The sequence below is a fragment of the Struthio camelus genome, chromosome 5 (assembly GCF_040807025.1).
Source record: "Struthio camelus isolate bStrCam1 chromosome 5, bStrCam1.hap1, whole genome shotgun sequence".
NCBI lineage: Eukaryota > Metazoa > Chordata > Aves > Struthioniformes > Struthionidae > Struthio > Struthio camelus.
Window position 1 is genome coordinate 44,211,535 of NC_090946.1, and position 21,373 is coordinate 44,232,907.

At 37.1% G+C, this 21,373-nt stretch overlaps 1 protein-coding gene across 16 annotated transcripts in view; it reads right to left on the minus strand.

The window, feature by feature from the left end:
- The window catches only part of SIPA1L1 (signal induced proliferation associated 1 like 1), a 229,065-nt gene that overhangs the window by 65,650 nt on the left and 142,042 nt on the right, over positions 1–21,373 (minus strand). For all 16 annotated transcript variants that reach the window (XM_068946113.1, XM_068946100.1, XM_068946115.1 and 13 more), the window contains 3 exons: positions 14,741–16,555; positions 4,612–4,742; positions 428–616 (listed from right to left, as the gene is read on the minus strand). In XM_068946113.1, the coding sequence (XP_068802214.1) occupies positions 428–616; positions 4,612–4,742; positions 14,741–16,238 (1,818 nt within the window). In that variant the 5' untranslated portion in view covers positions 16,239–16,555. The remainder of the gene's footprint in view (positions 1–427; positions 617–4,611; positions 4,743–14,740; positions 16,556–21,373) is intronic.

Genomic DNA, 21,373 nt, shown 5'->3' on the forward strand with positions numbered 1-21,373 from the left:
CCACAATGAACAGACAACTGCAGATAACCTATTGAAAGTATTTATACAGTGTCCTTATTATCAAACTATACAAGGTTTTAGTTATGATTTATATTAACGAAGTGAACCCTTCCCCATCAGCAATAAGATGGCTGGAATTAAGATTTTACATAACTATGATTTTAAAAAGCTGCAAAAAAGATCTACTTCAATCACTGCTTAGATGACTCAGTGCAGTGAGTTTGATCTCATGCATACCAAATATTCCACAAAATTTGGGGGAAAGATAATGCAATGCAAGTCTCCCTACAGATGATAAGCTTTGGTTTAAACGGGGCATTTTACTAGAGTGACTCAAATTACATAAAATTAAAGGATAGTTCTGCATGTCAGGCAGTGATCTGCCAGTTTAAGACAATTTTTTCTTATTCTATGACTTGGCACTTACCCCTTGTTCATCCAACTTCATAAGCTGTTCTGTAACTTTAGGAGTGTTGAAGGCCAGTCTGAGACAATGGATATTCAGCTCAGGAACCACATATTCGAGCACTTCTTTTAGGGGAAGTCCTCTGGCTGTGCAATGCTTTGCAGTTGAAGGGATAGCATCTTCCAGCACAGAGCCTCTTAACGTCATAAGCTAAGGAAACAAAAACACTTTATATAATAGAGAAAGAAGAGAAGGCTCGGGAAGATCTTATCAATGTTTATAAATATCTGATGGGAGGATGTAAAGATGACAGAGTCAGACTCTTCTCAGTGGCGCCCAGTGACGGGACGACAGGCAATAGGCAACTAAAAAACAGGAAATTCCAGCTAAACGTCAACATTTCCTTATTGAGAGGGTGGCTGAACACTGGAGAAGCAAGCTGCACAGAGAGGCTGTGAAGTCTTCATCCCTGGAGATATTCAAAACTGGACATGGCCCTAGGCAACCTGCTGTAGCTGATCTTGCTGGAGCAGGGGGGGGTTGGACCAGATGATCTCCAGGGGTCCCTCCCACATCCAACTGTTCTGGATTCTGTGAAAAGGCTGATGAGCAATAATCATGGAGCAAACATATTATCTTTCCAATTCTCCATAGAGTCTGAGGACATTAAGTAACTCATGCTGCGTGAAAAAGATATTGACACACAAAACATCACTCATCCTGACAGCTAACAGTAGCCAGAATACGTCAGCTGATTCAAATGACTTCATGGATTTAGGTTTTATAGGCAACTAATGCTTGAAGATTAAGAGAAGTTTTCAATTGTCTTACATGATTCCATGTAGCAGGTCAAAGTAAAATTAATGATGGAACTATGAATAAAACATACTTGCACACACTTAACAATGGTATTTGAGCTATATTTGAAAGGTGAAGCATTCAGTGAAAAATCCCAAATAGGCTGGTAGCTGTGAGGAGTTAGAACGAGCACTTCATTAGGCTACAAGACTCCAACTGTGAGAACAAAGGTCCTTGTAACATGGGTGAGAATGAATCCTTGAGGGCAAACTGATCTGAATTTACCATTAATAGTTTTCCTTCTATGGAAACAGACTATTTTCCATCTTTTAAATGGCACTTTCCTCAAGTACTGTAAGATAAATACAAAAAAGAACAATGGCAAAGAATTTTACAAAAGGTTAACTCACAAACAAAACCCAAGTTATTTTACTATGAAATTACAACAATAGCAATTAGGAATAGCTACAACTGAGAATATTTTTAATTTTTATGCACTCAAGAGCAACACACATTTTCCCCCCCCCCAACTTCTCGGCTTCCCACAACTCCTTCAGTCCAGTAAAAGTCTAAATATAAACAAAGGTAGAGAGAATTTGTGTGCTTAACGACGAGCAAGTAGAACTCGATGCAATCAAGCACGAACTTCTCCCTTCTATCAATTATTAAATACCAGGAAGCATCATTCATTGGGAACACTGCTACTATAAACAGTATCTTGTGTACAGAAAATCCATAAAATCATCCTAATTATCTTTTTAGACTTTGCCATTCATCCTCTACAGTACTGTGTCCTCACATATGAGTAGGCCCTGATATGGCATTCACTGGACACTGTCAACTCAATCTTTAGCATATGGCAACAGTCATTTTTATTCATAAATCATAAAAAAACTGATTATCAAATATGTTCAACTTCTTCAGTGTCACTATGCACAAAAAAAATTTGTGAAAGGAGGCCACTAAAGGAATATATTCACTATCTACAACATCAGTATTTGTTCCTTTCTCCTAAGGAATATTAACTAGTAGCTGTATTGAAAATGGCAAGCAATAAATAGAGCAAGAAACAAAATTATTGTACATCTTAATTTACTCAAACCTCCAATGAGTATCTTGAATGTACAGATTGGTTAGTAAATATTCTTATCTAAGCAAATCAATTTAGGTTTCAATGAAACAGGAATAATGGAATAGAAAACATCTATTAGGGCTACTTCTACCAAACACAGCATGTAAAAACAAATCCAGGAAATAGACAATTGGAAAAAATCTTGGATTTTATTTTTAACTGAATCCAGGCAAAAACACGACAAGAAAGTGCTAGGATTATTGCAATGGAGACTAAACTTTGTATCTATTCATAGAAAGAGTTTGTAATTCAGACTTTTTCCACATTTCATAGCTAACAGACTTCAGTTCTAGCCTAGACATAACACAATGAGAAAAAGGGGAAGAATTTATTCTGCTTTCCCCTTCTGAATTTGATTTGGTGACTTGGACATTCTTTGCTAGAAAACTGGACAGTAGCCAAAAAAAGCCAGTTTGCATACAGAGGGTAACAGAACAGCTTTTGCAATAGTAACTGGCTAGATTTAAACTAGCAATAATGTTCAAAAGCTCATCCGTCCAATTTTTTTTCGCAGATTTTTTGTTTAAGTAGAGCCCCAGTTGTCCACTGAACTGCATTTAACTTGAATACTTATATAATAAACTAAGCTCAGTATCCATCTGAACGTCCTCAAGGAAAAAAAAAATTTGTTAGCTTCTTAAATGACTATACCAGAAGGTCATGGTTTCAATGGCTTTTCAGGTTGTGTGTAAAAATGCCAACTAAGCAGGCTGCTGAAAGAAACAGCAGGAAAAAAAACGGTATTTATTTTTTGCAATTTTTTTATTTTTATTTTTTTTAACTTTTTCTAATGATTTCTTTATTCTTATGTTTCTAATAAAACTTGATATTTCCCTACAACACCAGAGATAACCCCACCAGAATAATTTATCTTCATTTATACCGGCTTACTACTCTAGAGAACACAGATTTGTTTTTATTCACAAAATAAGTTTGTGGTTCAACCTTTGCCATATATTCTAGCGAATATACCTTCATTCCAAGCTAGAGGTACGATTTCTAGCAATAAGAGAAGCGTTTACTCTCCTTTCCCTTTCTGATGATGACTTTGCGACTGAGACATACTGTTCATTACAAACTGGAGAGAGGTCGGTTTAACCACTTCACACATGGGAGGTAACAGAACAGCTCTCACCTAGTAACTAATACCTACTACACGTTGGCTAAATCTCAACCAGAAACGGTTTAAACTGTATCAGCAGGGATGGATAAATGCTCTTTAAAATTATTACCCTCCGATTGTAACTGATGAAACTCTTTGAAGAGCCGTTTGTTTGAGAAAGGAAGATTCAGAGGAGATCAGAATGCTTCACTGACTTATGCGAAGCCAATCACTCGTTTCAGGTTGCATCTTTGCTTCTCCAGAATTTTACCAGTAAGAGAAGTTTACGGACAGCGGAAAGACAGCAGCACACATATGAACGCAAGCACAGATGATACTCTTAACTGTTGAACATCAGTACTTTCTGATGCAATAGTCTATTAATTTTACAAGAGTCTGGACATTTTCACTACAGTAGCTGTAAAGTTATTCTCAGCAGAAATGAAAATATGCAGAAACTTATAAAGTAACTTTGCTAAAAGCAGTACTAAAATTTGGGATAGCATCTTGAATAGGACAAGAAAAAAAAGTGGATACGAAATTTCCCAAGCTTGAAGGTAGAAAGCATACTTGTGTTTTATTTCACTTAAAAAAAATAATGATGAAGAAAAAGAGACATGATCCCTCTAGTATCTGAAGAAGGGAAAAAAAAATAGAATAGCAAAAATTAAAGCTGGATGAAAAGACTCCAGTTGCAATTTTTCACAGACCTACTACTTGAAGGAAACCATAAAGCCCAGACCCTGCATGTGACTAGAGGCCCTACTTTCTGCATTTCCCCTATCTATTTCTAGTGGAGTACTTCAAAGTATAGAAGTATGTTTCTCTCCAGTCTACCCACTGCCACACATGAAACTGGCACCTCTTCTGCCTGTCTCCAGTTAATAAAGCTCCAGTAAATTTCTCAAACTTTAACTAAAACAATCCCCACAAATACTTTCCTTCTGTGTTGGATGTTATGGGATAACTCACTCACTGATACACTTGTCCGTATTCCAAATGACGTAAATATATTGCGTTTCCTGGTCAGGTGATTCCTGGATAGTATATACGTAGAAGAGATGGGAATCTATTCACCCTGAAAAGCCCACAGACTCCACATACACCATTTGATTTTTCCTGCTCACTGCTAGTTTCTTTTACCTTTACTGTTACCTTTCCTGTACTGCTTACCTCGCTGGTTCTGAATATGATCCGGTAGTTGTACTGAGGTCCATTTTCTTTGATTTCTTCTGGTTTTTCTCTTCTTATGCTCACTGCTACAGGACCCAGGTTCTCATCTGCCCCAAAATAGTTCCAGTGTTCTTGCATATAAGAATAAAAACAAAAAGAGTCCATCTTACTCCTTGCACAGCAACTATACTTTCACGCTTAGTTGTTATATTGGAAATGAACTGCTGGCTCCACTAGAGTAACTAGCACGTCTTTAGTGGTAGCAGAATTTTGTTCCTGCTCCTCAGTTCTCTAATGAGATCCATTTAAATAAGAAGGCTGAAATTCAGCATTGCCCCTCTGCTTGAACAGGACAAAAATAGGATACACCTCTTACAGTAGCTCTTACAATGAAATCAATTTCTTTTGTGTTGAGCTCAATACAGTCAATTTGCCTCAAGAAAAATAAAAATGAGGAAGCCAAACACCCCAAAGCGAGAAACTCACCAACCTATATATTAAAATGTGAACAACAGACAACCGTCCTAAACAAAGGAGGTAAATTAATTTGTTACGAAAAAAGCAAATAAATGTTCCGACAAGTCAGATGTTTATCAGTTAATTGTAAAAGGCTGAAACAAAATCAGGAAGTTGAACAAGATGATGAAAACGTGTTGATAGGAAACATGAAAGTAGAACTACTGTAGGAAAAAATAAAATACAAGAAACATTGAACTGCTTAACTAACAGTTAAGGGCTGAACAATAATGCTAAGACTAAATTTGAAATGCTAAGAGTTGAGCTTAAAATTAGCTAAGGTGTGGAGGTGGTAGAGAGACAGAGGGCTAGAAAAATTGCTCACTAGGTGAATAGCAGATTATTTGTGATAAATCTTGTATTTGTTTAACTATATATACATACACACAAAGCCAAATTTTATGTCAAAAAATTGCATTAGAAAAGCACATTCAAAAAATTAAGGTAAACAATATAAAAGATTAGTTTTAAAGACTACTTGTGAATCATTCGTTGTGGACTATATTGTCGGAGGACAGAAGTACAGCATCATGAACGCAGCAACATATAAACAAAGTTGCACATATCTGAAGAGCTGAATTCAAATATGCAATACCTGAAAGGAAAATCTAAGAGAAACTGTCAATAAACAAAAGTCAAGTATCTTACAAGGAAAGTAAGTCCTTCCACATCATCACTTTCCATACACTGCAGGTCTGCATATATGAATGAATCCATACGTGCACAGAAATAGAAAATTACAGACCTAACTGAAAATTCAACAATTCACAGAAATGACAAATTCAGGGGAATGCTAACAGATATAACTGCATTGAAGGCAAACATTACCATTCTGGCTATACTATACTATTACAGAGAGATTGCAGTAAATCTTTAAAAAATATTAAATACCTTTTGGTGTTAGTAAGAACAGACTTGAATACAGGAGCCTGAATTTCTTACAAGGCAAAACTTGATGCTGAATGGGTAGATATTTATTAGTCTAGCTTATTAAAAGCAGTACACTTGGTCTCACTGCAGGATATCTTGCACATATTTACTCCTTGTTATTCATAAAATAAAATGTATTAGAACTTGAACAGTAATATGATACAAGCTGTTCTACTACAGAGAGACTTAGTGAAAAATATTTGAGGAATACCCTCAAGAACTGTATCTTTAAAGGCACTAAACAGAGATACTGACATACTCTCTCTCGTTCCACAGTGGATAGCAGTAATTTTTCCAGTGAATAATCACCTGCAGTGTTAAAAATGTGGCTGTCTCATTTTTAATTCAAATTCTTTCTAAAGTCATATTTGTTGACTCTTGCTACACTTTCCTCCAATACATTACACGCTTTCAGAGTTGGTTTTCTCTCCTTGAGGTTACTTACACCCTAAAATTAAGCTTTAGTCTTCAGACAGCTGTCCACCTCTTCAAGCCCCTATCCTGATCGGACCTCTACTCTATTCCTCGATACATGGTATTTTATTACCTTGCCCTTCCTGAATACTTTCCATTTAAGATTTCAGAGCATGTAAGACATGAGGAAAGAAACATGCTCACAGCAGTATCGTAAAGTCTGCTCTCTACCAAATTCCTGTGCAAATCCTCAACAGTCAATACTGTGTTCAGAGGTAAATGTCAGCCATCAATTAAGATTCAAAGTTATTTTAACCTCTTGCACAGTATCCTGTAAATATTGGTATAAGTTTGGGGAGACTGAATTAGTCATGAGTGGGGAAATTATGAATAAATCGAACATCCATATAAGACTAATGAAATATTACTCCACTGGTATGTCCTGTAGATGCCACAGAGATCTTCCGTCATTATTTAAAAACCCAAAACATCTTTTTGGTACCTTATTTTTTCACCTTCCTCAATTAGAGTAACTTGTTTTTTTGGGATGTTTATAACTCTCTAAGCAGTTTATGGCAGAGAGAGCAAACCCAGAAGCAGCACAGTCATACCGAGTCATACTCATTTGCAACCAGCATACTATGCAGCTTCCAAAACCTGAGATAGCTTTGCCATCTCCATCCTGAACTGCTTGATGAATTAAAAACATTGTGCAATATAAATATACCTTTACTTATATTACAGAAAACTTTTATAGAGAAAACACATGTAGGCAATACATATAAATATACACATTATGCTAGAGTTTTGCCTGCACTGGCAACTCCCCAGATATAAAAATAAAAATTTTTATATCTTGTAACTAGTCTAGGCTAAAATAAAGAAAAGGCTCTGTACAACATGGAAGTCAAAACTGCTTTCAGCATAAATTTCTAGTTCTGCCACAAGGTGAGACTTAAAACCTGACAATTGGGACGGAGTAAATGCTACGTACTCTGCATCTCAGATGCCTGTGTTCAGGAAAAAAATTCAACCTAGAAGCTGCTGCAGGGAAAGCCTGCAAGGATCACACAAGAAATGAAAAAAGACCACAATATAAGAAGAGGCCGAAGAGAGCCTGCCTTGCCTAGCCAAGTAAAATGAAAGTCTAGAGAAACGTGATTGCTCTAGGGAACATGTGGATAAAGCAGGAGGAAATTTATTCAGGTTTAAGAACATCATCGTCAAAGAACAAACAGAGATAAATCAGCCATGAATACATCTAGGCTGGAAACAAGACACTATGTAATTAAGCTCTAAAATAAAAGCTCAAAGAAAATTAAGCTCTAAAATAACTCTATAGTAGTAGCAGTGAGAAGTGACCTAACTGCTTTTATAAATGCATCTTGATCAGTTTATGAAGGGGATTAAATGATAAAAGCTTCCTATGATAGCAGAGATTGGGAAGGATTTCCTTGGACACTTTGTCTAGGCTCCTGCACCACTAAATAGCTTGATAAGGTCTATGAACCAAACCTTAGCTTTAAGACTATGTAAAACTACGTGAAACACAAAGTCACATCAAAACACATGGACACCTCTTTGAACATCAACTATTACCATTTGAACTAAGCGTATGAGTAAAGAGTAGCAAAACTGCCAGAAAATTAAGCTGAAATAGTCTTAAAATATCAGCAAAAAAAGTATATTTGTGCAAAGAGACTGAAAGGAACCTATCCTCTCAAACACCTCAGTGATATCCCACTACTACTCTACCAAAACTACACTTCAGCCTTATTTTGCACTTTTTCTTAGACGTGTTATGGTAACCTTCCATAAAGCAAAAGCTCGTTGTTGCAGACGAATGCATAGCTTCTCCTGTATGCACATTTGCATATAGTCATACAAACTGGAGTGCTGAAGCAAGCTATTTTCAGTGTAGTTAACTGTACAGATTTGTCTTCTTTACATGATGTGCCATTTGGATGATTAGGTTAAAAATTATTCAGGTAGCAGCTACTGGTCACGTACCAATATAACAACCTGTATTTGACGGTCAAATAATCACCATGGGTATCAGGACTTGAACGCTTTCCAGAGACAGTAAATAGCTGCTGCAGAAGAAAGAATTCCGTCATGTGAAGTAAAGGAACAGGTTGTCCAGTCTCCAAAGCATTACCAGCACAGAGCTGAACAGATGAACAACACAAGACGATTTTTAAATAAAAATGCAATTCGTATACGCTCCCCTAATGACTGCTGCATCTAATCTGCAATGTGGGTATCTTAAATGGACACAGTTTCTATATAAATGAATAAAAACATGTATTAAAAAAATTCAATAAATTACATAAAAGAGGCTTTTTACTCATTGAAGATAGTTTTCCTGTTGTTGATAAACATGCATTGCTAGGTCTTTTCTATGGCAAAATTCCTATAGAAAAGAACTTCATGTTTTAATGAAAGAGCCTATCTCCTCCTAACAGTTATAGAAAAATGCAGCCCTGAATTAATATTAGATACTTCTAATAGCAGACCTGCTGCAGAAAATAATAATACAAAATAAATTTAATTAAAAATTTTTTTTCAAGAATTTTTTGTTTGAAAATTGAGCCACTTCTCTGCGGCTTTTCTTCATCTTGGAGGAAAAGACCTGAGGAAATGGGATTCATTAAGGTCCTGTAGAACTTTTGGCCTAAAAAAATTTGTTTCTACTGTGACAGTCAAGAGCGTCAAAAGCTGCATTATCAAAACGTGCCAGGTATAAACGTTTAACTCAAGTGGTCAGCCAAGAAAAGATTTCAAAAAGTTTTTTTTCTTTTTTTAAATCCATGTACTCTAGACACATTCATTTCTATTCTCCTTTTCCAAAACATTTTTAACTTTACGTCCTAGCTCATATTTTCTTTTTGTCTTCATACGCTTCTCTTCTCTGCATTCTTTACAGCTGGGGAGGCAACTAGGCGAACAACCAAACACAGAGGAGTACAAAATAAAAACAGTGTCTCGATGATAAGGTATGGTCAAATATCAGGAATTAAGATGGAAACTAAAAACATCATTATGCCACTGTGCAAGTCTGTGGTGAGCCTGTATCTTTAATACTGTGCACTGCTCCTCAGTCTCTACTGGAACTGGAAAAGGTTCAGAGAGGAATATCAAAACATGATTGAGGAGGATAACATGCTTCAGGCTTACAAAAATAACAGATAGCAAGGAAAGGTAAAAGGAAAAATGTATTTTTTTTAAGCTAGTAGCGTTACTGTTTCATATGATGACCCTATTTGTCACACTGGAAGACAGTAAACAAAGGAACTAGCTCTTTACAGCTAACACAATCGAGTAGCAGAGCGCCTTGCTGCAGGAGTCCCGAGAATGCTAAAAGTTTACATGGGGTGACCACTGGATCAAGTCCAAAGACTATTAAAAATAAACGATAAAATCAATAGCTTAGGAAGTCCAGTAGGTACAGCTCTCTGGAGACGGGGAAAGCACACCAGGGAGGTATTATTACATTTCTGTCCTATTCTTACTCTACCTTAAGCATCTGTTGCTGACCACTGCAATGTCCAGATGCAGGGATGACTTTCTTTTTCTTTTATACCTAAGTGTTGCAGTCAATAGTATAGAATTAATTAGTGGAGAGACTGAAAAGCTATGTCTCCTGGTAAGTGTCTCACTTTCCTACATGCTAAGACCTCTCTCCTTACACTTCAGTAAAACGGGCTGAACAAGCTGATGTTCCTCCTTGGTGTCATGAAATACTTTTTTTTATCAAAATTGAAGTTGACCAGCTGTCTTAACATGTATTTTCTCAGGATCTTAATTACAAAACCTTATTCTCATCACAACCATGAGATGAATTAGAATGTTATATTGCTCAAAAAAGTATGCAGTCCAGAAATTAAACCTTAACATAGTCAAGTGCTGTAAAAGTCTTGATTTAGAGTTCTAATTCTAATCAGAAGGCCCTCATCAAATAGACCTTTCTTAACATACTTTTAGGCAGTCATCTCACAAATACACCTTTACAACACAAGAACAACATTCCTCTCATGTAAATATAAACAGGTATCTAGGATCCCTGTATACTGAATGGGGGAACAGAAGACCGTAATTCATATCATCCTGCAACGTTCATTTCTCTCCACTGATTATAAAGGGAGCCTGGACAATTAGTTCAGATATAAGGCAGAGGACCTGAATCCAGCCATAACAGCCATCATTATAAATAAGTTCTTTTCCCAGTATCTGTACCTTTTTTGTAATCTCCACTAAAGTGTCCCCACCAGTATCTTCACATTTAGAAGTCTAGACACCAGACTTGGACATTCTCTTAGTAATAGCCTTACCAGGCATCTGTAAAGGGTCAAATAACAACTTTACCTTGGTATTTCTTCTATATACAAGCATTACTGGTGGTACATAAACTCATAGTGTAGCTAATACTCATAACCCTCCCTTTCCCAGCTGCTGTTTTCCAAGACATACTACCACTCTCTTGACTAGTCTGTTTTTTTCAGTCCCAACATGCAGCGTACCTTGCCTTCTAGCTGCTAAAAAAAGCAACTTGTTAGCTATATGAATTGCGACCATATTTAAACAAAATGATATCGTTATTTGCCCCACAAATCTGAGTCTCATCCCTAAATGTTACATGCAAATATTTCATGTTATCTAGACTGTTAGATATTTTAAGAGTTTGGTCCTTGTTAGTAATATTTACTGCTCACTGATACCTCCCCTGCACACTGGTAAAATTTGAGATTATCAATCATCCAAGTAATAATACATCTACAGAGTGATATATTGATTGGAATCTTCACTTATATGGAATTAAGTCATTATCAAACATCTAACCGGAATACCTTGGAGAAATTCAAGCGCGTTACATCAGTGCAATTGCTTCTTATTTTTTATTTTTTTTGCAAAGACACAAAAGTAACTTTGTTGTTGTTGTTACAAGACTTCTTGTGAAATCATGCGGCTGGCACATTAACATTTTTAACTGTCAATTCTTTTTTTATATTATGTCAAATTACTCACTTTGTTATTTTAAGTGAAAACCAGCTAAAAGATTAAAATTCTCTGATTCAACACTTTTCTTTTCAACACAAAATGAGTTTCCAACCCTGTAAAATTTTCACATTTTTCTGAGATCTTTAACAATTATAACTGTTAAATCAGAATCCTTTGCTTTGTATCTTTAAGACTATCAAATTATCCATGCCTGTTGATTTCATTAGCTAATACCCAAATGTTTTTAAAAAAAATCAGTTACAACTGATATATACATATATTTTTTTAAATACACTGCCTTATGTTTTATCACTAACATCATGTTTCTTTCAGATTATTCTGAGGCTTCTGTGGAAAGGTAATGTGGTGTGTGGTTCGACAAAATATTTTTATATGTGTAAAACTACAGGGATTTGGCATATCTAATAAGGCCTCTGAAGTACATCCCTTTTTAGAAGCCTCCTCAACAAAAACTCTAGCAACAGCATTGCTCCAAGCTTATGCCCTCTGGGAATGAACATGAATGAAGTGAATTTTTAAATGAGTCTCAGGACTTAAGAAAATCATTGCTCCTCTTCTCCTTAACCCCACATACATACTGACATCTTTATATTTGGTTACCCGTCACCAATAGCCTTAGCACTCGTTTATCTAGATTTTATCTAATTCAGCTTAATTGCTATTAGAAAAAAAAATGAAGATACAAATTGGCATCGCAATTGTACTAGCATGAGGGTGCAGTTTCCCTTGAGGTTACGTAAGCCAAACAGATAAATTGCTACTGCCTAGGGACTAAAATCCCACTCACACCTCCTTCCTGCTCCCCTGGGTGCTTTCACTGCTTACCTGGCACTAGACTTCAGCACTTCTCTGATTGCAAGGGAAGCTGATTTGACTCACTAAAATTGGAGAAAAATAACCAAGCAATAAATAAATAACAAAATGAACGGTGGTGACAAGATTTCTGCTTGGTGAGTAAACTGAACCAGACTACCATGTGACGAGAAAAAACAGAGTCGGTACCAGGAAGGAGGAGGAATATGATCTTCCCCCTTTCGGTGCTGAAATGCTGTTAAATCAGGTCAGCTGTAACACGAAATTGAACCGTTAGCTGCTGATTGCAAAACTCAGCAGGGCGATAAGGAATCAAATCCTTCCAGAGGGTGACAGATAGGAAGGTAAATGCAGCCAGAGCTCTCTGGGCTCAGGCTCTCCCCTCCAAACACACCCTCACCTTATACCGTGCGGAAGAATTCAATTCTCTTCCCCCACGCTTTTCTCTCTCAACTATGCGGATCAACCACTCAAAAGCCCTGCAGCACAGGCTACCTCTCAGTCCTAAAAGATCGCAAAAGAGGAGATTATGGGAGGTGTGACAAGAGCCACCCAACCACCAGATGATGCAGGAAGGAAGAGGAAAGAGAGATTTGTTTTGAGGGAAGGCACTGCAGGGAAAAAACAGAAGATGACCGTATGCGCTATAACCCACAGTTCATGCGCCAAAGTTCTTCTGGCCTGACCATCCATTTTAGCTAGGCAGCCCTATTACTTTAAGCCCTTATTACTTTTTAAAGAAAATAAGTTCTTTTGAGCTCCTTTCACTAACTAGACAAAACGCAGTCCTTATCACTGGTACCCAAGGAACAAACATTTTCCAGGTCAGCCATTAAAGCAGCTTGATCTGTCAGGAGATGGAATAGCAAGTGACACGATGCTGCACACAACTCTTTTTTTTTTTTTTTTTCCTTTTTTAAACTTTACAGAAATGTGGATTGCAATTCTTTTTGCTCCCTTTCAGGCTCAGGAAGAAAAGACAGTGAGATTTGCATCTCATGTTGCTAGAATGAATTTGATGAGAGGCGTATCTGAATAATGTCTGGGTTTTACTCATTTCTGTAAATCAAAATTCTTTGATCTGAATTTTTCCCCCCTCTCATATATCCAACAAAAATGACAATCCTTGGTTTCAGTAAAACCACGTGATAAGAGAAGCGTGCTCTTTATTTTCAGATACATTGTTGTCACTAGAACACATATAGATATGACAGTGGTTATTTGTTTTTCTTTCTTTTCCTTTTTCTCCCCTTTTTTTCATTCCGATTTCTATATGGATTGAAATAATTTGTGCTTTCCTTTAAATTCTACTGAAAACTTTAAATCTAAACCTAAAGTTCCTGTAGTTGTTTTGTTCACTGACTATATTCCATATTGCATTTTGGAGTGCAGCATTAAAGATATTCATTCCTTAGCAATATAGAAAGAAAAATTTTTTTTTTCCCCAGAGATCTTCATGCACAAGCCGGATTTTTCTTGGCCATTCTGTTCAGAGCCAGGTATAGATGCTAGACTGTAGAAGTACTACTAAATTTTAGAGAAGTAAAAACCTGCAAACTCAGGCAAATACAATTTTATATTCAACATCGCACTTAAATGCCAGGAATATATTGCTTATTTTAAAATACTAAATCTCTCTGAAGAAATATTTGAAAGTGATTTTTTCCCCCTCCTCTTTCTTATTGACTCTATAGGAATTCCATTCTGCATATCTATAATAGCCTTTTAGGTTAACAAGCAGCCCTAAAATCAGCTGCAACTTTTTTTTTTTTTTTAACCCATTTATGCTCTTTAAAAAAGCTATCAATATGAAACTACCAATATGAAAGCTAGCTACATATAAAATTCTTCAGGATCTGACAAATCAGAATTTTCCTTCTAGAATGGTGGCTGTGATGAAAGACATCAGTCATGAAAAGAGCCTTTTATGTTTATTTTTGGCATGGTTACTTATTTTTAAGATATTAAAAGTTCAAAGAATATTGCAAATGCCATCTAAGTTTCCAAGCTGCACATTCCCACTAAATCCTTAGTGCATCAGCTCTTTATACAAAGGGAAGAAAGTTGTCACATTTTAGTTTCAGTTTAGTGTTTAACAAACAAATAAAAAACCCACACAATTTTCAAATATCAAAAAACCCCCCCTTCTCCAACATGGATACCAAAGCTGCATTTCAAGATATATATAGCTTGCAGCCACTGCTAACCGTTGGTGATATACTGATACCAAAATAACTTCTGTTTCCCTCCCCAAGACAGTGACAAATTCTATTAAACGTAGCATTTATTGGTTAAAGCACCAAACTAGTAAAACAATGTAGTTAAGCACTGATGGTAAGAAATATAATAGTAATATTTTCATGAATTATATGTCAGTTGAATTTATATTTTGATTAAGCAAAAAATCAGTTACATTGGGAGAAACAGATCTACTTACCTTTCTGATAGAAGAATTTTCGATAATAATATGCACCAAGGTCTACATGTTCAACAATGTATCTTTTCACTCTGTCTAGATGTAAAATCAGATTCTCCTTGGGAACTTCCAGAACTGCTACTCCTGCATTTGTGCAGTGAGAGCTCAGAGTTGACTCAAACGAGGCACTTTCACACCCACTGAAGGAACCGGAATTAGATTTGGAAAGGCTGATCTTCCTCTCCCCTTCCCCACCAATCTCATTACGAAAATAAGGACAACTCATCACAAGTTCATTGCTCTTATCATCCCCTTGGTCCATGTTGAGACTTCCTTTTGAATTCAGGTCTTCAGTGCTGCCCATTGGGGAATTGAAACTTGCAGAATGGGACAAGGGTCCAGACACAAGTGACGCTACAGCAGCAGCAGATGCTCCCGTTGTTGTGTTCCTCCTTTTAATAACATTATGCCTGTTCATCGCTGCTTCATTTAAATCAAATAATATGCTCTGCACATCATAGTGAGCAAAACACTTTGGGCAAGTCCAAGGCTTGACACTATCTTCTGACCTGTTATCTTCAAGATCTGAAGATTTCCCAAGCTCTCCTTCACCTTTGGCATTGCGCAACTTACGAAAAATGGATGAATCTCCTGTCTCGGACTTTGAGCGTCTCTTGAGTGGCTTCTCCCTTTCCTTAAAGAGTCTCAGGTTCTCCCTTTGAGTAATAGGCCCATCTATCACATCTAGAGAGAATCCAGAACCCTTGCTTCCACTGGCAATCAGGAGTTCACTGAGCTTAGTCGTGGCTGGGCTTCTCTGATCAGACTTTTCATCTTTATAGCCCTTCAGTAAGTCAAAAAAACTTTCCCCCGAAGTTCCCTGCTTATCTATTGAAGATGTGCTGCCATATTCTCTGTGCAGGGATGGTCCAGATTTAAAAGTAGGTGAGATACATTCATCAAAACTATCCACATCAAGCTCACTTATGGTAATGTCACTGTTACTGCGCTGTCTTATTCTGCGAAGAGCTTTCCTAGGTGAACTGGGGTAGCCATCAGGTGTAAGAAATCTAGAGTCAAGATTCTCAGACTGTCTGGTCTTGCTTTTAAGTGTGTTCTGGATGCTCTTCAACATGACAGAATCACTTGCATTCAGGTTAACAGAGCTTCCCTGACTCCCAGGACTGCTTTTAGAAGACATGCTGTCAAGGCAACTTGATGTATCAATATCTTGACTAGATCTGCTTGTTTCCTTGATGTTATCCTTCCTCGGGGGCCAATCAGCAATCCTTGCCCTGACCCCCATTTTAGGGACTCCAGGAGTAGAGGTAAGGTGATGGGAACTTTCATTGCGAGGAGGTCCAACTGGAGCCATGACTGCAGATCCTAAGCTACCATTCTGTGACCTAAAGCGTCTCATATAAAAGTCATCCGAGTGGACTTTTGAGGTGCCATCTGTTCCAACTGACACCCCAGTGGCAACAGCCCTTTCAGTCTGGGACCGCTTCAAGCTGGTCATGATCTTTCAGCGTGGTCAGCCTTAGTAAGTTCCAAAAGAAAATACAGTCATTTCTGCTTTTTAAATGCACAGTTCTATTCTGGAGAATAGTCTCCAAAATATACAACGGTTGCATGAGATCTTAATCGTGGACATTTAAGGACACAGTTAAATGCAAGGTATCCAGAGAATTCAGATATTCAGTAGGGTTTGATAGGCAATAATTTCTTTTAACTTTTGCATCTTAAGAAGTGGCTATGCTCCAATATCTTCAAAATGTTTCAGCACCACTTGCACTCCAAAACATTATAATCCAATCATTTATGCTTCTTTTAAACCTAGAACAGAGAAAAGGGAGATAAAAGCATTAATCATTTTATATAACTTTTTTCATAACTGATGCATAACTGGAGCCCAAAATTCTTTAAAGTGTTTAAAACCCAAAATAGTAATTATAAGTCATGCATCCTTGGTTGCAATTAGGTATTAGCAATACCTATTCAAATTTTCCATTAATGTAAATAACTGAAATGCTAACAAAAAAGGGAAGGAAGTCAATTAGCAGAAAGAATACAAAATAATAATAGAGAACATGGCTGTCAATAGCATTAATTCTACATTCTGTACAGCCTTATTTGCAGATCAGCTGAGTACTGCAGAAAGCATGCACTCCCTCAGTACAGATTTCATACAGTAAATAAACACAAATTAAATAGAAACATACACTTTTAAATAAATGGAACATTTCATATCAAGTTATTTCCCTTGTTAAGAAAATATGGTCTGTCACAGCTCCTCTGTAATTTGTCTTCACAAAGCCATAGAAATGCTTTGCCATACCTCATCAGTACCAAAGCCTTATAACATGCTTTGAGCAGCTAAAAAATAAAATAAAATAAATCCACTGATATGCTCTGGCTGGTAGACATGATACTGTCAAGACAAAATCTTGCATTACTGTGTACGCCTTTAACACAAAGGAGTTAATTTTCAAAGGCTGAACCGATTATCCAAAACGTGGCCTTTAAATACTTGGCAAACGTGTGCCGAGAGAGGCTGCTGAACCACCACCACCACCTTGACGGTTCAGTACTGTCTGGGAATCAAGGCTTTCTGATGCTTATACAAAAACTGTTACTTTCTGCAACCTAGTCTCAAAACTACAGAGTATTTCCCTCCACAGTAACTAAATAATAAGCCAGAATACTTTCACCTCCAAAGGCAGCAAGTTTAACCCCACTTGCCATAGACAGCATTGCTTTGAAATAGCAGCTGCTATTTATATAAAGCTGAACACTTAAGGAATACTTAAAATGCAAGCTGAGTCCATTACAGATGACAAAAACAGCACAAACGATCTATGGTTACTGTATTTGTACAGCTGTTTACCTAAATGCAGTTATTCTCCTTAGAAGTCTACTACAACAATACTGATGGAAACAATAGTTTTTTTTCTACCTAAGGAATTTGAATAACTTTAAAAGGCTGTCCAACTATTTAACAGTCGCAAAACTCCTAAATTTTAAGCTATATCAATTATTATTTTTAACTCTGTATGCATTTCAAACACTATTCTGGTTAACAACTAGTCAAGCTGATGAACTTTCGTGCGCAAATCGGATCAGTGAGGGAGAAATGCAAACACCACACACCTTCACGTAACCTAAAGCTTTATGTGCACTTTCCAGCCATTATATAGCAAATAATGCTTACACAGTAAGCTCTATGAGATGGGAAAACTATGTAGACATTTCCAAAGAGCTGTACAGATTTACTTTTGGAAGAAGAATCGAAGATAAAAGAAGAAGAATGAAAACTCAAAGATCTAAGGCAGGAGAAAGACAAGCTAAGAAACAGGGAAGAAAGAGGAAAGCTTAGGGTGGAATACAAAACAGCCAGAAGTACAAATGGTCACTACCACACACTCCTCTTTACAGCCTGCAATGAAACCCAAGATTTCTATCCATCGCCATTCCTCTTCCCGCATCAGTAACCGTGAAAGCAAAGCATGCATCTCCTCCCCCCCAAGTGCTAGTCCTTACAGAAACAGACATCCCTCCTACTGCTAGTTAGTCATTAACTCAAGGGCAGAAGTTCATGTGGTTCTTTTAAAGATTCCCAAAGCTGATGCTGAGCATATAAACACCCAAATGATATCTTTTTTCCCCCCAGTTTACTTTTTTTTTTAATTTAAATTCCTTTAAATTCTGAAGACGACTCTCCTAAATAATTAAGGATATATGTAAGTGTTCTACAGATCTTATTCCTGACCTGTTGAATATACGGCACAGCCATTAGTTATAAGGCCGCACAGCACATTTTCCAAAGGAAATATTTCTCCTGTTCCTGACTTAGCATCAAGGATGTATTACTCTGGGGATCAGCTGTTTCATGTTCTGCAGTTTTCCACAAGAATTCTTCTTCATCTACTTTAGTAGCTGGAATTTAGATACTAAATGATTAAAGTAATAGCTAATATTTTACTCTGAAGAACTGAATTCTTCCTTTGCCTGTGTCCAGCTGATATAAACCAAGTCACCTAAATTAAGGTTTTTCTGGAGACTAACTAGCTCTCTGCTGCTGTTCCTCTAGAGATGCCTCTGCCCCAGGTGTCTAATCTGAGAGTCTCATCATAAATATTGAGTAGCTCCAGCCAAACTGTAATAATAAAACATTACTTTCTATTATATTAAACACTCTGAAATAGGTCCTGGTATATCCAGGTCCTGGATATACTGAGCACCAGATTTAATGGAAAAGGAACAATACCAACAATCTATACTTGGATAGTTTCTCACATTCATTAATTGTAAAACTTGATAGCATCAAATACAGGGTAAATCAATCTGGATTTAAATAACAGTAACTTACTACAGATCAGATGATATTACACACTGGAAAAGCTGCAGAAAATTAAGTAGCAGAATTGGTAATAAAAAATATGTAGTCAATTATTGAAATTAGTGATAACTGGAAGATAGGCAGTATCACATCTACTTCTAAAGATCACAGCGGTAATTCTGAAAAGTAACAATTCCTATTTTGTTACTATTTCAATCTGTAAAAAAACATAATTCAAGGTAGAGCTACAAATATCTATACGAACATAATATTGTGAGGACAAACTAACATATGCAAGGAAGGGTATGCTTTCCAAATCATCTACATTTTTTAAGGAGGCCAACAAACTACTCAAATGAACAACTACATATAAAAAGCCTTAAATGAAAAGCACACGTAAAGACTACAGAAAGTAGTACATTAACATTTAGTACTGATTATATCAATTAAAAACCAATAAAGAGAGCACAGTGGGAAAACAAATGATCTACTTGTCAGATGGCAGACAAATATTACAACAATTTTTAAAGTAGGCCAAGGATCTGTTCTAAATAAGTCTCAAATCCCTAGGATGATATACATTCATTACTTTTTACGAGCATCAGAATATTCTGCATCCAGTTGCAACTTGAAATGATCCATAACAAAAGAAATATGTTTTCATTGCTTCCCTTTCTATATATTACTCTATCCTCATTTTGCTTCCTCCTCTAAAACTGGGGTTTAATCACTAGGACAAGGGACCATTCGGGTCAAACTTAAAAAGTCCTTGCATTTTAATCTCAAGATAGCTTGCAGTCTTACGTCATTCTTTAGAAAAGATAGATAAGTCAGGAGTTCTTGATTCATTATTCTTCATGATTTGAAATTAGTCACCAGGAAAAAGAAGATGACCTACTGTTCAAGATTTCATCCAGAGACCTTTGAATGAAAGGGAGCCTTCCAAGACTTTGAGAAAACTATATTAACGTTTCACAACAAAAAAAAAAAGTATATATAAGTATTTCAATAAAAGTGCCTTTCTTAAATTAGCTCTTGATAGCCAAAAAAAAACCACCCTATAATTGGTCTTTATCTTGGATCAGGTAGCCAAACAAGATAATTAAAAAAACTACTTGTTCAGATGAATGGAAAAATTGATCAATTTTTTATTTCAAAAAGTAAAATCAGGTGTGTCAATCCAGACATCTTCATTCACCATATCTGGTTTATGTGGGAACATGTTCATTTTTTGCTTACCAAGCAAGTAGTGACTTTTCCCACAACCAAGCTTACTAGTCATCCTAAAACAAAAGAACTTAAATGATGCTTGTCATGACTTTCATGGTGTGTGAGGAGATCATAAACAAAACGACCCACATCTGCCCATACTTGGGCAGATGCTTGCACCTCTAATACAACATGGTGATCCAAAGCTTCTGGAACACTCATATGGTGGGACAGAACACACCCTGAGCAAGTTCACTGATGATGCCAAACTGGGAGGACTGGTTGAGACTCTAGAGAACAGGACTGCCACTCAGCGAGACCTCAGCAGACTAGAGAAATGGTTGACAGCAACCTCCTGAGGTACAGAAACAGCAAATACACTGTACTGTAGTGTATACCTGGGATGTATATGCAACAGCAGAGGCTGGGAACCAACTAGTTAAAAAAACAAAACAACAGAAAAGGACATTTATGTCCTACTATATCAGCAGAGCACCCTCGCACCAACGGTAGCATAGCCAGCAGCTCAGAAGTCATTACTCACCTCTATTCCTCACCTGTGAGGCTCAATCTGAAACTGTGCCCAGTTTTGGGCCCCCTGGTACAAATAAGAGACATTGACGTCGTGAAGCAGCCCAGCAGAGGGCCACTAAGATGGGTAGGGGGCTGGAGCGCACACACTGAAAACAGTCTTCAAGAGAGGTTATAGAAAAGACAACTACCCTTCTCAGAGGTGCACAGTGCGAAGACGAGGGCCAGCTGGCACCAGTTAAAATGAGGGAAATTCCAATTAGATACTGGGGGGAGGGGAGAAATCACGATGATGGTGGTCAAACACTAGCATAAGTCACTCAGAGAGACTATAATCTCCATCACTGGAGACATTCAAAACTCAGTCGCACAAGGCCCTGAGCAGTCTGACCTAACTTCAAAGTTCAATCCAACTTCAAGGTTAGCACTGCTGTGGGCAGAAGTTACTTCAAAATTATTCTACGCACCAGACCAACTGCATATGGGCGAAACAAATAGGGTTCACACATGCCTGTTACATGCTGCACATGTAACAGCTACCACGCATTTCTGACAGTTCTGTGCAAGTGTACCAG